This window comes from Saccostrea cucullata, unplaced genomic scaffold (assembly GCF_032062105.1).
Source record: "Saccostrea cucullata isolate Sc308-1 unplaced genomic scaffold, CSIRO_AGI_Scuc_v1 ctg11497, whole genome shotgun sequence".
In the NCBI taxonomy this organism is placed as follows: domain Eukaryota; kingdom Metazoa; phylum Mollusca; class Bivalvia; order Ostreida; family Ostreidae; genus Saccostrea; species Saccostrea cuccullata.
In genome coordinates this window covers 18,078-34,691 of record NW_026925944.1, presented here as the reverse complement: position 1 = coordinate 34,691, position 16,614 = coordinate 18,078, and the positions used below count along the sequence as shown (strand labels likewise).

Here is a 16,614-nt window from a genome sequence, read left to right as displayed (position 1 = left end):
GTCTGCTCACCACAACTGCATGGACTGACAATATACTGTGTGTATGTTTTGCTTTCGAACATTTCTACTCTGAATTTTCTGGATTGTAGTTTTAATATTTTTAATTTATACACAAGATTGCCACTTTTCCTAAGTATTAAGAATAAAATTAAAATTTGTGAAAGTGCAAGGATGTGTCAATCAAACCTGTCTAAAAATTTGAAATTTTAATAACTTTTAGATAAAATGAAATTCATGATATATTTTTGTGTGAAATGCTATTAAAATATATAAGTTGTAATATTATAAGAAAACATTAACTTCAAATCTTTGTCCATGCACCTTTAAATTCCTTTGCTTATGCATCCACCCAACTCTACATATATGTATAAATAAGAAAGTATTTGCGACAAATTATTTGCAATAAATAGATTTGAGACAAATACACTAAGAGTGGATTGAGTGTGTAATGAAATGATGATTTTGAGGCAACCAAATAGTAGTAATCGTTTCCATATCGTCAATATCTGGTTATACTGTTTAAACTGTTTATTTTGGTTGTTTTATTGTCAAGTTATTCCATTCCAAGATTATGATGATTAATGATTGATAAAGGCTAGATATACGAATTTTTCTATTATGAATTTGGGGGGAAAAGAAAATGCACTTATTATTTGGATCAGATTATTCAGAAAAATGTAGCATATTTTACATAACAATCACCATCCAGTTGAATTGAAACATACCTAATACATTTTTTGTTACAATCATTGCAGAATATCAGCTTTTTAAGAAAGGAGAATGCCTCAGTGAACATACAGGTACTATGTTTTTCTAATATAAATGGTCAAAATATAATGATTTATCTTGTTTGCAGAATGGTTGCCCGCAATCGTAATAGAATAATGAACAATGAATGATAGAAAAATATGATTTTGAGAGAGAGAGAGAGAGAGCGCGCAAAAAAATAGAAAATAAATGGATAAAATTAATAACAAGATCGTGAAAAAGGTTTAAAAAGAAGACATAAAAATATTTCTTTTAGACAATTTATATTCAGAAAACTGAAAACTAACAAACAATTGTTTGACGATACTATACATTTGTAAATACAAATACATAATAAACTGTTACTACATATTCAAAACCCATATTCTTTAGAGGTAAATAAAGTACAAATAGGGTAACAGAGTAAAGTTACACGAAGTTCTAGGTCCCTGAAAGGACGATTGATAATGATAGTGAGTCAAAGTCATATATTTTCCAAATGATATTTGTATTATAAATCTAAAACTTCATCAAAAAAATTAGTATACCAAAGGTTTTTTTACAAACTCATTTGCTCTATGAAGCAAGCAAAGAAAGGGAAATCTGGGGAAAGAGGAATGTATCTACTGCATCGTTATCGTCAATGAAATCATCATGTAACTTCTATTAATAGCGTAAAATTGATTTGAAAAAGATTTGAAAATATTTTCTGATTATTGTTTTCGAAGATTGCTCCGGAAAACTTGGATTAACGACAGTCCACTTCTTGGGACTTAAATTGAGACTATTGTATCTTGTGATCTATACAATTGAATAAGAAGGAAGGAGTGAATCAATATTTTTAAAACTAATACTGTCAAGAATTGAGAGAAGTGCATCATCCTTTTTTTCAATTTTGCCCATTTTTGGGTCAGTGTGTATCTTTTTAAGCTTTAACCTTCAGCTCGAATTTTATTTTTGAGTTTAAATATGTAAGTGACACAAAAGTAAAAATCTTATAGTATATTTATACTTTGTTAAAGAAGTACAAAACATATTTTTTTTCTGTTTATACTCTAAAATATTATCTTTTTAATTTCTTCAAGAAAAAGGGTTCTTGAATTTTTCACTAAAACGTTCAAAAATGTTCTAGAGTCTTGATCCCACCGATTATATAATTAAAAAGTAATAATTTTTCGGACGTCTTCTAGTATGGTCTTTCCTTAATCATGAAACTGGCTATCCAAATGGTATGAGGAGAGATGCTGTTATAAACCAGATGGCAGGTATGAAAAGTCTTTCTTTTTAAACAGTACACGTACAGGCTTGATGTCGTTCATGATTAGTTACACATTTGTATAACCTTAGATTTTATACTCGTTAAGTTGGGGAGTTTTTTCACTTTATATTTACAATTACGCACTTCGTACCTTTTTGGAGTTAATTTTGCAGTTTTATCATACTACGTACATTTATATACATGTACATAAAATAAATTGATTGTTATTTATAACAGCAATGAACATTAAAAAACACTTATGAACCCAATGACATGGACCCATGGATATGGATAACTCTTTATGCTTAAATATACATGTGCATAATGTGTATGTATGTCAGTGTAGTTATCCTTTATATCTCTGTCGTGTACTGCAGCACTCTTTCCTAATGGTACAGATGATTATTGCGAGTGTAACAAGAGCTTTGATCTACATTACAGTGGAGGCCGGGGTACGTTCATTATGCAAATTGTATAGCGATTTTGACGATAAATCATTTTTAGAAAATAACTATAGAGGTAGTTAATGGATAAAAATTTTACAATTAAAAGTTGCAAATGGCAGGGTTTTTTTTATAATATTGGGATAAGAGAGCAGGGTTGAAATGTTGTTTGTTTTTTTTTTTGAAAATTATTCTTTTAAAAATTATTCTGAGAAATCGTTGATTTCAGATAGGAGAGCTTGGGATTGTGCAAGACATTCCCATAGTAACCCGTATAGAAGTATGTATGATTCTCAGTACCTGATTTAATAACCGAATGAGTATTCTCAGTGATATTATCGTTATTTATCCGATGTTTACCCCTTTATCTCGTGGATATGTCTCATTGGATATTTTTCGTATCCCACGGTTGTGACGTCACAATGGGTTTTGCGTTAGCTTAATGAAGAAAAATAAAGTGCAGTTCTATTTATATTTATAAATAAAAAGTATGTAAAACATTGATTGTGAAGTATTAAACATGGGATAAAAAGAATCCCCCATGATTAGTAGTTGGATATGATTTTTATCGAACTCGTTGAGTGTTTTATCCCCTCGCCAAGGCTCGGGGATAAAAAAAAAGGCAGTTCGTTGGATAAAAATCATATCCAACTACAAATCATGGGAGATCGTATATTTATTCGCCAAGTTTAAAATGATAATATAGCCATTATTCACTTGTTTGATTATATTATTTGCAAATTATTTCAAACATCTGAGTAATCTAAATCTATTGAATTTTAATTCAAGTACTACTACATTTGCGCAAGGAATAAGAGTGAATAGCTGGCAGTACTATGCAAATATATTTTATTTTCTCCAATAATATATGTATTACTTCAAATGTAACGTCAATAATAATTGCTAGCAACAAAATAATGCCTTAAAAAAATAATACAATGATTCGTTTATAAGGACTTTAACGTCAATAATAAGATGAGATTTAAAGTACTTGGGGAAGTTGAGCATTGTTTACAAGTGTTATCTTTCTATTTCATTTTAGGTGCTATATCACATTTCCTCGACCAAATGAATATTGCTCATTCAACGTCGCAGTCTTGTCATTCGCATACAGCTGGTATTTGTAACAATTTAATGTTATCAACTCTGTATACTTGATTATCATTGGAATTATACCCTTTGGTCTTTCGGCATAGTTTGCGTTAAAGATTTGGTACAAAGATTTATCAGCTCAGGGGACAAAAGAGAGAAGAACCGATGGACAAGATCAAAAGAACAAGAACAAAATTGCAAAAAAAAAATTGCCGAAGAAAAATTTTTGTCGTTGTGACTTACTTGAGAAAGATTATGCAAACAGTTAATTTTTGCTTTTATATACTTTGCATCAAGGTGTTAGTGAATATTTCTAATATAGATTTGTTCAATGTTATTTACATATCTAACATACGTTGTATAAGACCCTCTATGCGCTACACCATACTATACTTTAACACTGGTAGTTTTTATGATCTGTCCATTTATTCAAAAATGAATTGAATTGAAATCCAAGGTGCATATAACAGTTTGTAATCAATTAAAGAATTCGTGGCATTTTATTTGACCAAGATGAAGTAACTGAATACTTCACTTGCATGTCCCTATTTAAGTCAGCAATAGTGACTGTGTTCATTGTTACTTTGCTTGCCTTTCAAAAATTTTCTCGGGGTATAAAGGCAGATACCCTATGTTGAAAATTAAATAAGATTAACCTGAAATTGCCAACTTTTTACAATTTAATTTTCTTAAACACCCAAAACTTTTTCATTGGTGTATAGATGTTCCTTCATATTGACCGATTCCTATAGACTTTGAAGATATATCTTTTCTTTAAGACATGTTTATTATTGTTGTCATGAATTGAAGCCAACATGAAGTAATTGCTTTTTAAATAATTATATAAAAGTAGAGATACATATTGTAACGTACCTGATTGTAGTCGCTCCTAACTAGCGTAGTCGCGTGTTTGGCTCAAACAAGTCCTTAAGATGAAGTCAGAACACCATAACAGAGTCCAAGATTTTAAACTTGTAATTTAACACAAAAAATTGAAGATGTTTCGACTCATGTGGTGCCTTTAAAATTTCTTTCAGTTTGGCAGGAACTTGCTGAGATTGTAGAACACAACCATGATGGTCACGACTGTGCAGAGAACTTGATATGGCATTTGTATGGTAATACACTATGCTACAAAGTGAAAAATAAGTGCTATAACTGGTTTTATTTTGTACGTGAAACAAATGTCGGAAACACTACCATTCACATGTTTTGTCAACTAACGGTAGTTACTACTTGGATAGATTAGAGCACATTTTTTATATATACTGAAAGGAAATAGAAACGACGGGTAAACCTTTGAGGGGAATTTATTTTCATTTTTAATTTTTTCATTATTCCTATCTAACTTTAAAGAAAATTTAGCCAAGGAAAATCCCATTTAATTTCGTCTTATAATTCATGAGTTATTGAAAGTCACATGACGATACCCCCAAAAATGAAAATCGAAAACTCTCATCATCTTCAATGTCTCTCCTGCACATCTGTCACAGTCTTGACTTTCCTTTTCATGGAATTCATCAGAGTGTTTGTCTTTTAAACCCTGGGGCCCGTTTTACAAAAGGACTTACGACTTAGAAAATCTTATTCTTCATATAACTTTTTAATTGATATTATATCGAAAATTATATTTAAAAGGAACGTGATGAGATATTTTTACACAAAATTTTTCAAAGATAATTATTAATTCTGCAAAATTTTACAATAACCTGAAGTTTTTGGTCTTAGTCGTAAGTTCTTTTGTAAAACGGACCCCTGGCTTTATTGGGCATGGGTAACCACACCGAAAAATTAGTCAAACGACGCGACGCACGCATGCGCCAGTGACAGGAACACAAATGTAAAGTTGACCGGATCAAAAACCCAAATTGCGCAATTGATTTATTTCAGTTTTGGGGTGAATGTAATGATCGACATAGTCTATTGTATTAATAGCGGTTTTTGTGGTAGTAAGGTGGCGATTAAACAGGTGGCATGAAGAATAAACCGATTTTAACGTGACTCTGTTTTGCGTCAACGTCATCGTCATGTTGGTTGGAAACCATTCCAGGCTCTCTTTGACAACGGGTAACACGTTCTATGGGGAGGGATTTACAAAAAAGTGCTCAGTTACCCGTTGTTGCCTTTGTCCTTACTTAGGCAATTCGAAACCAGACCCCATGGAACTTCCGTAAACTGTACCAAGATTCCAGAGAATTCATATCGTCCGTACACATTGAAAAACAATGATACAACAAGATTTCTTGACAAACTTATCGCCATCAATTTACACGTAATTTTTACTTAATGCGTTTTCCCTACATGGCGACACACATTTTACGGTTGTGTCATTCTGAACGCTTGGTTTGGTGCAAGTAACTAACATTCTCATCTGACCAATTTTCGTTAGATTCGGTCATGCGGTCAAAAAATTTCGAATATTATGCTACGTACCCTGAATTTCTTTTTCCTTTCAGTACATGTTTAAATGTATATGTTTATCCTGCACAAATTAGTGTTGCCAGTTTATCAGCCTGTCAATAAATAAATGAGATATTAATTTCAAAATTTCAAAACTTTATGTTCTAAATCAGAGATCTTTTTTTTTTTTTTTTTACAATATTATCATTTTTCAATCCAGAGTCGTCAAAGTTGTAATTTCGTTTAAAATAACCACTTTTTTTTATCACAACAGACTCTGTACGCCATCAAGGAGACCCATGTTCTTGCCACGCCGGTAGAGTACCTATTTAAATCTGTTTTTCGTTTAGTTTAAATTCTTCTTTATATTAGTAGAATCGTGTTTGAATCCATTTTTCAAGGGTACCTGTAAAGTGCGAAACGAAATAGAAACGAAACGAAACGAAACGAACTGAAACGAAACGAAATCTGCCGAAACGAAACGAAATCTACCGAAACGAAACGAAACCTACCGAAACGAAACGAAATCAAGACGAAACGAAACGAAATCAAAACGAAACCTGAAGAAACGAAACGAAACAAAACTTTCAGAATGATTATATTGTATATTTTTACATCATATGAAATTTATATAGTTCAAGCACCACAGGCTTCGCTTCAAACTCATACATAGGCGTACGCGTCGGAAGGATATTAAAAGGGGGGGGGGGGGTAACCAACAAAAAGGCTAATGCCTATATAAATATCTTTGCAAAAAAAAGAAAAGTTTAGGGGTGGGGGGGGGGGGCTCCCCCCGTTTCCAACGCCTATGTCATATTTTATTAATATCTTACTGAATAATTTACCTACTTAAAATTGACATCGCTTTGAGATACTTTTTTCTTGTCAGTTAAATCGTTTTCGACGTCTCTTATGGAGCCTCTTTTTTGCAAACCACTCATTTCTTCCTCGAAAATTACCTCGATAAAAATAGGACTGTATGTACGTAGAAAGGATACACAAGATTCCGGTTGTAGTTACATGTATAACTGAACAATAAAATCAGACACCTCGGAATGGATTACTAAATACTCTAAGTCGCTGGTTTATCCTATGTTTTAAGACATTCGCAATACAACAGTACAGTGACTTTATTTCGACCCGTACATAAACGAGCCTTTACATGTAACAACATCAATTTTGATTGATATGTTGTATCTAGATAAATATTATAAGGACTGAAAATAAGAGTAAGATATAAAAATTAGAAAATACTGCACATATTGAAATTATACTCGTGCATATTTGCAGCTGGTAAACATGTAAATACATCATTAGACTGAGAAGGGAGCATAATTTATCAATAATTTAAATTTTATATTAACAAGTGCTTGAACTATATATATAAATTTTATTTGAAGTAAAAAAAAAAGTCCACATGCAGTTACACATATGTACCTTGATTTGAAAAAAAAACCCCAAACATTTTGATAGCTTTGTTTCGTTTCGTTTCGGCAGGTTTCGTTTCGTTTCGTCGTGATTTCGTTTCGGTTCGGTTGGTTTCGTTTCGTTTCGATAGATTTCGTTTCGTTTCGGCAGATTTCGTTTCGTTTCAGTTCGTTTCGTTTCGTTTCGTTTCTATTTCGTTTCGCACTTTACAGGTACCCATTTTTTCAAGGGGATGGAACAATTAAAATTTCGATTTATTATTATTATTTCGATTTTTTTCATTATTACGAACAAATAGCAAAATTAAGTATTTAATATACATATCTGTTTATTATTACATGTAATCTTTTATTCATAGAATCACTAATAACAAAAATGAAGTGCTATGTGAAACTTCTCAAGGGATTGAATTGGAGATGGAAAGCTGCTATTTAAGACTTATGAAATGTTTTTCATTACTGATATTTTTATAACCCCGCTTGAAAAGTGGGAGGATATATATTGATCGAGATGTCCGTCCGTACGTCTGTCTATACGTCCGTCCGTTTTTTTTACTTTTTGATCTGACATATATTTTGAGTTTTCCAAGCAAAACATGGAAACGAGCATTCTTTCTATAATATTGAAGTGTACCGATCTCTTATCCGCAACTCCTCCTATACCACTGAATACATAAAATCAAATGAGAATTAATTTCATCACCTTAAAAAGATTGAATAAAATTTGTTCAAATGTTCTCTTGCTCAGAAAATAGTAGTTTCTGACGAAATTTATGAGATGCTTTTTTAATTAAAGGTACTTGAGTATCTGAACTTTTGCAATTAATGAATGATTATAGCTATAAATTCTTTTGAAACACCAAAAAATCGTGTTCAAAATTCGTTCATAAAATTTGATGAAGGTGTCCTTAAAACGCTTCAACTACTGCAACAAAATAACATTGCTAACAAATGAAGAAAAGGAATTTATATATATTATTTTATAATTTAATACTATTAAGAAAGAATGAAGAAAGCATGTAGATACAGCATCAAATGTTACAGAATGATTTTCATACACATTACGCATTCCGGTAGATTAATGAGGGATACCCCAAGAAAAAACTTATTTGATTTTCATCTAATTTTGTACGACTGAATGAAATGTGTACTTTCTAATTTTAAAAAAAATCACCATAATATAAAAATAAATAAAAATAAAAAACTTCTGAAAAAATACAGTGTAGCTACATATAAGTTTTTTTTTTACTTTCATGGACTAATCTAATCCATAAAAATGCATATACTTCGTATTTATGTTCATTAAAAAGTAGGGCTGTGTATTGGTCAAAGATTTCGCAAATGCTATATTTTGCGATATTTTTAACTGTATTGCGATATGCATTGCAATACATGTATTTTTAACGTTATAAAAATGGCATTTTCTTATTAACTTTCCAACGGAAGACCTTCTACTGATTCTGATGATTAAGATTATTAAGGTCTTCCGTTTCCAACGGAAGACCTTCTACTGATTCTGTTGGTAAAGATTATTATTCTTTTTTTTTCTTCTGCTTCCTAGACCGCAACTTTGAGGCCTCATATCTCGCTCATTTCTCAACGGATTTCGCTCAAATTTTTAGACGTTATAGACGTTAATAAACCCTATCAGAATAATGTCTAAAATTTCAAAAAGCTACTTCCGGTTTTGAGTTATTTCCCTTTAAAAGAAAATTTATAGGCTTTCGTTTCCAGACAAAGGCTCAGAGACGGCTAAAGCTGGAGCAGAAATTCTACTGATTTTAGATAATAGAAGGATTGAAGTTGTGCACATCGGTTTTTGTTTTTCGATTTCAGTATTCAAAATGGCGCTATATAGGGGTCAAAAATTAGAACGCGTAAAAGAACCAAAAATTAATCATATTTTTCTTTTTATCTTCTAAACTAAAAACATTTTGTTAAAATATATAGAACATAATTTGTGCAGAATTAGAAGATCTTTCAAATGATATGTGGAAAAAAAGGGCTGACCCCTAAATTAAGGGACCTAGAGGGGCCAAAAGTTTTTTCCAGATATCTCAAAAAGTATTGAGAATTTGTTATGCATCAAAGAAGCAAAGTTGTTCAAAATATCAAGTTTTATCTAATGGGGTCGTCAAAATACGTCCGGCGACGTCACTTCCGGAAGTAGTCAGAAAATGCATATTTTTGCCGTTTTTGACAGGTTTTGGGGTAACATGTCTCACTAGAAGCTTAAATATTAATTTTCCGTCCGTCGTCGTCACTTCCATTCAAACCGGAAGTACCATCGAATGGCTTAAGTTTGCTATACTTAACATAGATTTGGAGGATTAACCCATTTTTGGACTTCATTACTCTTTTTTTTTAAATGAAATTACTTCCGGTCAAACAGGACGGAAGACCTTCTCGTTGCTTTGCAACGAGCTCGGCTTTAGTTCTTATTATTCTTTTTTTTTTTGGTTTTCTTCCTAGACGCCAACTTTGACGCTTCATATCTTCCTCATTCCTGAACGGATTTTGTTCAAATTTTCAGAGGTTTTAGACTTTTTAAAACCCTTTTAGAATACTGTTACACAATTCGAAAATTTCCTTCTATTTATGAGTTATTCTACTTTGATTGAATTTTTCATGCTTCTGATTTCCAGACAAAGGCTCTGAGAAGGTAATAACTGGAGCACAAAACCCTTTGAAATTGAAAAGAGGAAGCATTGAAGTTGTGCACATCGGTTTTTGTTAAATGTTTTTTGCATTAAAAATGGCGCTAGAGAGGGGTCAAAAGTTAGAACGCGGAAAACAGCAAAAAATATGACATATTTTCTTTATATCTTGAAAAGAAAAAATATTTTGTTAAGACATATTGGAAAAAAGTTGTGCATTATCGCAAGAGCTTTCATTTGATATCATTTAAAAGGGGCTGGCCCCTAAAATTAGGGATCTAGGGGCCTTGAAAGTTTTTGCTTTATAACTCAAAAACAGTAAATATTTTGATTGGCTGTCGATTATGAAATCGTTCCTTTATACCATTTCTGTCCTATGAAAATATTATTTTGTTCGAGTCTTGCGTATGGTAGGAAAGAATGCTAGATCCGTAAACACGGCCCCGTTCTCATTTTGCTATTGAACATGTTGAAGGAAAACTTTTTATGTGTATAATTGAAATAAACTTGCCGTAAGTAATAAATATATTACGACGCTGTATCATATTTGTTTAAAAATTAGGTTTTAAATGTGTTCTTTGGCTCCCGCTCAGAGTATTCGATGACAAACTTTTCCTTTTATTAATAAAAATCTTTCTAAGAGAGAGAGAGAGTGATAGAAAAAAGTACGAGCATCTTTTCTTCGTTTAAATATGAACACAAACAATATTAACGAAAACAATATAAGCCCCGGGTCTCATAAAAAAAAATTTAAGAGTCAAATAATACACAATTATTTACTGCGCAATTCTCACATTCACCTGGAACCCAGATTCTAAGTGTGTTTACCATTACGTAATCTATCCCTCGATTACACACGGTCGAGAAAATCTAAAGCGACACTCCGCGGTGAACCATTGACCCCGCAGTCATAGGCAAAATAATTGATATATTTAACCATTCTACAACACGACAATTAATGGAAAATTATTATTGTCGAATATTTGAGATTAATATGTTGGCTTATCTTTGATTTAAATTTGATCGTGATACATGTAAATCTAAAACAGCTAATTAGGTTTTGTGTTTGTTTACAATTACGCGACCAACCGTGGTCGACGTGTTAAATCTAATTTACAAACTTACGGGAAAATATTATTTTCTTTAAGTAAATCGAATCTATCAAAAATGTCTTAGGTTTGACTTTAGTACAAAACGCTGGGGCATTTATTTTACATGTGCATTAATCAGTCTTCAATTTTCAAATGTTTTAGCTCCATGTGTAATTTTACTTTTCATTTTGACGATTCATTGCGTAAGGACAAGCGATCTGTGGTTACTTTACTTCAACCAATATTGATTTAAATGCTCAAGCTTTGCGCATTTCACACACAAATAAATCCGTTTTCAACACAAATTTTCCCAAACACATTTTTTTTCATCACAGATTTTTACCATGACTATACCAATTTTAAACTTTTACAGAGAATCTTCCAAATCATAAGGATAGAATTATAGTCAATGAAATGGATTAAACATCGATAGGTAACTCAGCAAGTGTAAACTTCATAAGTGACTTCTGTCACTGTAGGAAAGCGGCTGACCGTAGTATATATTACGGTCATCAAAACACGTCGGCCGAGGTCACCGGTTAGAATTTTTCAGTCAAGATTTCAAACATTTGCCAGGTTATCTGTGTTAATTCTTGCAAAATTCAAATGTACGCTAATGAAAACTTGCTACTTGTTATTATAACTTACCTGAATTTAAGGAAATAAAGCTGTAGTACAACCTCAAAGTTTTTGACAATGATGACCGTAACAAAATATTAAGATGACCGTAATATAGATTTTCCCAATGAAGTAGGATGACCTTAATAAACATAATTATAATTTAATGTGTTTTCTTTTCTATTGTAGAGGCAGACATATCATGTTATTTTGTGTTAAAAAAGACAAAGATGTTATTGTAATTTTGAACCATAGCTATGGCACGCCAATTGCACAAAAAATGAACCAAACATAGTTTCACAGTCGATAAACTAGGTTTATAAACTAGCATATAAACTAAAGTTTACGGACTGTAAACTATAGTTAACAGTGTTAATCTATATTTTGCATCTTTAAACCATAGTTAAAGCGAATATAAAACATATATTATCTGATAAATACAGTTTCACGATTTGTAAATCTATAGTTTACAGTCGATAATGTTTTTTATCAACCGTGAAACTGTGTTTAGCTCATTTTTGTGAATTTGGCTTGCCATACATAGCATATGTCACCATTTGGAAGCAAAAAAATTCAGCATACGTAAATTAGAACTTAACGCAGAAACTGGAAAAAACTATATATAAATCTATTCGCTTTCCTATATACTTATCTGAACTTAAAGAAAAAAATTAATAATGGATATACAGTGCGTGTAAATGTTGAGAGTAAAAAAATTGAAGTTCATGAAAGTAAACGTCAGCAGCAATGTGAGTTTGGATAAGATGCTGAGACTAACACAGAACACAGTGAAATTAACAGTGTTCTACCTGATATTATCAGAAAAATGGAAGAAATTGGTCCTTTGGACGACTTTTGTTCATTAACGAAAAACATCAGAAACGCCATCATTATATTAGATGGCAACATTGCACTCCACTTGTTGCTTGATATCGTCCAGTTCTATAACGAAAGGACGGTTTATAACATGAGATATAGTGATTAGTCACTATCATTTTTGATAACGGTTGCAAAACTGTTTGAAGGGCGAGGTTTGTCATTTTTCAGAGGCTTTAAAGGAGTAGGACTTAGTCACCCCTACTAATGTTATTGTGATTTAAATTAAAGACACGTGGTTTAGGTTTACCTATTCAAAGGTTATAGGGTACAACCGGTTTTATAGATAAAATTGGCAGTAAACAGGAAATTGCTATAGTCTTTTCTTCTGAAAACATGTCCACTGACAAATCTTTGTTTGCCTTATATGGCTATTACTATTCATGCGCACAGAGGATCTTACCACGAGCAACTGACCAATTGTTGATTGATTACATTGACGCCAAATACATGTTTATATGTTACTTCGAATACGTGGTTCAGGTCAATCTATGATCATGTCAATGGAGTGCAAAGCAAAAGAAATGTTCTTATGAATAAAATGCAGACATTAGAAGCTATGAAAAATATCACTGGCGTTTTAAATGGCATTTAAAAGGAGAAACATTTTTTTTTACCTAACTATACTCGTGATCACGTGTGTTGGCCAGGGAATCCACCTGACAATTGTATTCACCGGTAGTACAATAAAGGAATCATGGTCAGAAAAATTAGTCACAAAGTTATGTTGAGATACATGTAAAAGATTTTTGGCCATTTCGTGATTTGAATTTTGCTCGTAAAAGGAATTTTTTAAAAAAATATTTAAATTTAATTATTTTTCCATAGAAAATATTTTAGAGTGTTACGTTTATCTGTATATTATGGTGTTCTGCTGGTTTCATTCATTTCGCCCGGTCCATTAAATCAAAATTATTCCTGTACAAGTCATTTTATGTCTAAATATATTATATCAAAAGAATTTGATGCATTAGCAATGGAATTCAAACAAACAGAAAAGGGGAGGGGGGGTTGAGATCTTTCACAGTCAGAAAAATCAGTCAGAAAAGTTATGTTGAGATACATGTAAAAGATTTTTAGCCATATCTGATTTGAATTTTGCTTGTTTAAGGAATTTTTTTTTATAATATTTAAATTTAATTATTTTTCCATAGAAAACATTTGAGAGTGTTACGTTTATCTGTATATTATGGTGTTCTGCAGGTTTCATTCATTTCGCCCGGTCCATTAAATCAAAATTATTACCGGTATAAGTCATTTTATGTCTAAATATAATATTTTGTTTTGCTTTATAATTTCAAAGGGAGGTAACTCGCGTTTGAGACCAAGACTGTTTTTCACCTGTAATCGCTAATGTGCACCGCGACGGTGTGATTTACCTGGATTGTTGAACCGCGGGGGCACGCGGTTTTTACCTGAGACACCTGTACTAACCGCGATGAGATTCACACCGCGGAGGTGCGCAGTAAATGCATAAACAGCGTTGACTGTACTGTACTTTGACCGATTAAAAATATAAGAGCTCTGTACAATCTTCTTCTCATAAGTACATGCATATATTTATGTAAAACGGTGATATACGTTTTAAAATTTATATTTATTGCTTTTTCGGATGAATTTTAAATGTAAACCGCTTTTACATTTAAAACACTTACAAGTACATGTACAAGTTATACTTTGCTAAACAAGAAAATAATGTTAACGTGTACGTGTAATTCTAACTTGTAGTTTACACGTACATGAACACGAACAAGTGATCTTGCTAAACCTCTCTAATATTACACTTCCTGAGAAAATTTTCCTGTATATTTTTACCTATTTAATAAATGTTCTGTCTTTTAGTAGCACATTCATCAAACCTCGAACTTTTAAAGGGTGAACATGAGTAACATTATTATGTTTTTGTATTCGTTATTGAAAAAAATATCATTTATTTTATCACAAGCTGAATTTCCTCCTGTTCTATCAAATACCTAAATTTAGGCAGAATCAATCACAGAAATATTTAATTTAGGCATGTAGTATCCGAAGATACTACAGCATATACTAAGAACAAACATATTTTGTATTTGAGGAAAAAACTCCAACTATTCAAATGGTAAAACTTCATATATACACTAGTTATGATGAGCAACAATGCCTCTTCCAAAATTGTAAATTTCATGGCCCGTGAGTCAGGGGTTCTGGTGTTAGGGCGGGGACTTCTATTGATTATATAGTGAAAATACATTAACTCTTTGAGAAACTTTTTCTCTGCCCCAGGGTATTAATTAAACTTACTAAGTACATAGTTATGATGAGCCACAATTCCTCTTCCAGAATTGTTAATTCTATAGCCCAGGGTCAGAGGTACTGGTCTTAGGACGGGGCTCTTATGATTATATAGAGAAAATGCAGAAATTAATTGAAAATCTTCTTCTCTGCTCCATTTATGGAACCCCTGCCCCAGCTATAGAGGAGGGCACTACCTGTATTCTGAAAATGAATTCATTGTTTTGGTATTAATCAAACATTTTTGATAAACAAGGGTGTCTTTTCCAAATTGTGAAATGATGGACTTAGGGTTAGGGGTTCATGTGGGGTAGGGACCTACTGATTAATGCTGAATATTACTGATTAGTCGAAATACATTTTTTGTTCCCCTACCCTGCATATGGGTATTAAGTATCAACCTAAGCAATTGCTAAGTGAATAGATATGATAAGCAATGGCGCCTCTTTATAAATTTTGAATGCCAAGGCGTCTAGTTTAAAACATAAACCAAATTCAATCATTGGAAAGTTTTTGCATGATGCTCAGGTGACCTATAAGGACCATGGGCCTCTTGTTTCATTTTTGTAATTATAAAAAATACCGTATTTAAGTAATAAATATTCATATATGCTTATTATTAATCTTTATCCCATGGAATTGCTATAGAGTTTTAATGCCATATGAAACTTCTTTAGGAGACTGAAAGCTGCTAAATATAATTTGTTCTTCAGTATGGATTTTTAAGGAAATATTTTTACAGAATGAAAAAAAATTCTTATGTGCTTTACTTACAAGTTTCTACGACTACAAAGACAACAAAGGCTGCAACACAACCTTCAACAGCAACTATAATGACGACAACATCCGCAACAACAACTTCATCACCTTTAACAACAATAACCACCACTCAACCCGCAACAACAAACTCACCATCGACAACAACAACAATTACTTCAACAACACCGACCGTAACTTCAACCACAAGTAAAACACACAACAATCATCGCATGAACAGAAACACCAACAAATAATTATCCCACAATACGTCTTCAACGCCAACAACTTTAGGCAGATTCATAATTAGTCCGGATGTTTAATTAGCAATCACACGACGTACTTTTTCTTCTATTTTTGTTTTTAATTTTGAATTTTTAATTCTAATTTTAATTTAGAATTAAGACAATCGAATTTCTAAATATAAAGTTTAGTTCGTTGGAACAGGTCAATCAACTGAATGTTCTAAAATCTGCACTGCCCTTGCACTAGTAAAATTTATAGGTAATTATCAGAGAAGCCAAACACCAAATTTTACTTATAAAATTTAATACAGGCAAGCAACTTTAACAAATACACAAATTCGTGCAATATGATTTAACTTGCTCGTTGAGAGAATAGGCCGTGGCTGCATGCACACCAAATATGAAGTCCCTAGATTTCATGGTTAAAAGGTTATGGCGAAGGTTAAAGTTGACAGACAAACAGGCAAACAAACAGACAGACAGAACAAAAACAATATGCGCCCCCGATCTATCAATTCTGGCGAATAAAACAATTTCTGTCTAGTTCTTTGGTTTTAGATATGAAGACACTGAGTACCTAGTATTATTAACCTTTTGGTTTTAGCCACTACTACAAGATCAATAACTACAATTTCAGCAACCACTAATGTACTTATGAATCTATGCTTCTTAATACTGTTAGTGTTTAGTTAGAGGAATTAAACGCATATTATCAAAAAATAAACTTGTGCTC

The 16,614-nt window shown here is 32.1% G+C and overlaps 1 protein-coding gene across 1 annotated transcript; it reads left to right on the top strand.

Annotated features, from left to right (window-relative positions):
* The first annotated feature begins 756 nt into the window (after nt 1-756).
* On the top strand, nt 757-16,187 carry LOC134270134 (mucin-2-like). The gene is made up of 9 exons (XM_062752313.1): nt 757-800; nt 1,938-2,012; nt 2,383-2,457; nt 2,678-2,728; nt 3,491-3,565; nt 4,578-4,658; nt 6,215-6,256; nt 15,658-15,846; nt 16,084-16,187. The coding sequence occupies exons 2-9, from the start codon at nt 1,979-1,981 to the stop codon at nt 16,185-16,187; spliced, it is 651 nt and encodes a 216-aa protein (XP_062608297.1). The 5' UTR covers nt 757-800; nt 1,938-1,978.
* Nucleotides 16,188-16,614: the final 427 nt, after the last annotated feature.

Bases quoted from the DNA above. Each gene is read 5' to 3' on its own strand.
- LOC134270134 (XM_062752313.1), top strand. From the start codon at position 1,979: ATGAGGAGAGATGCTGTTATAAACCAGATGGCAG. The intron at 2,013-2,382 runs GTATGAAAAGTC...CGTGTACTGCAG, and splicing joins TGTTATAAACCAGATGGCAG to CACTCTTTCCTAATGGTACA. The intron at 4,659-6,214 runs GTAATACACTAT...TTATCACAACAG, and splicing joins CTTGATATGGCATTTGTATG to ACTCTGTACGCCATCAAGGA.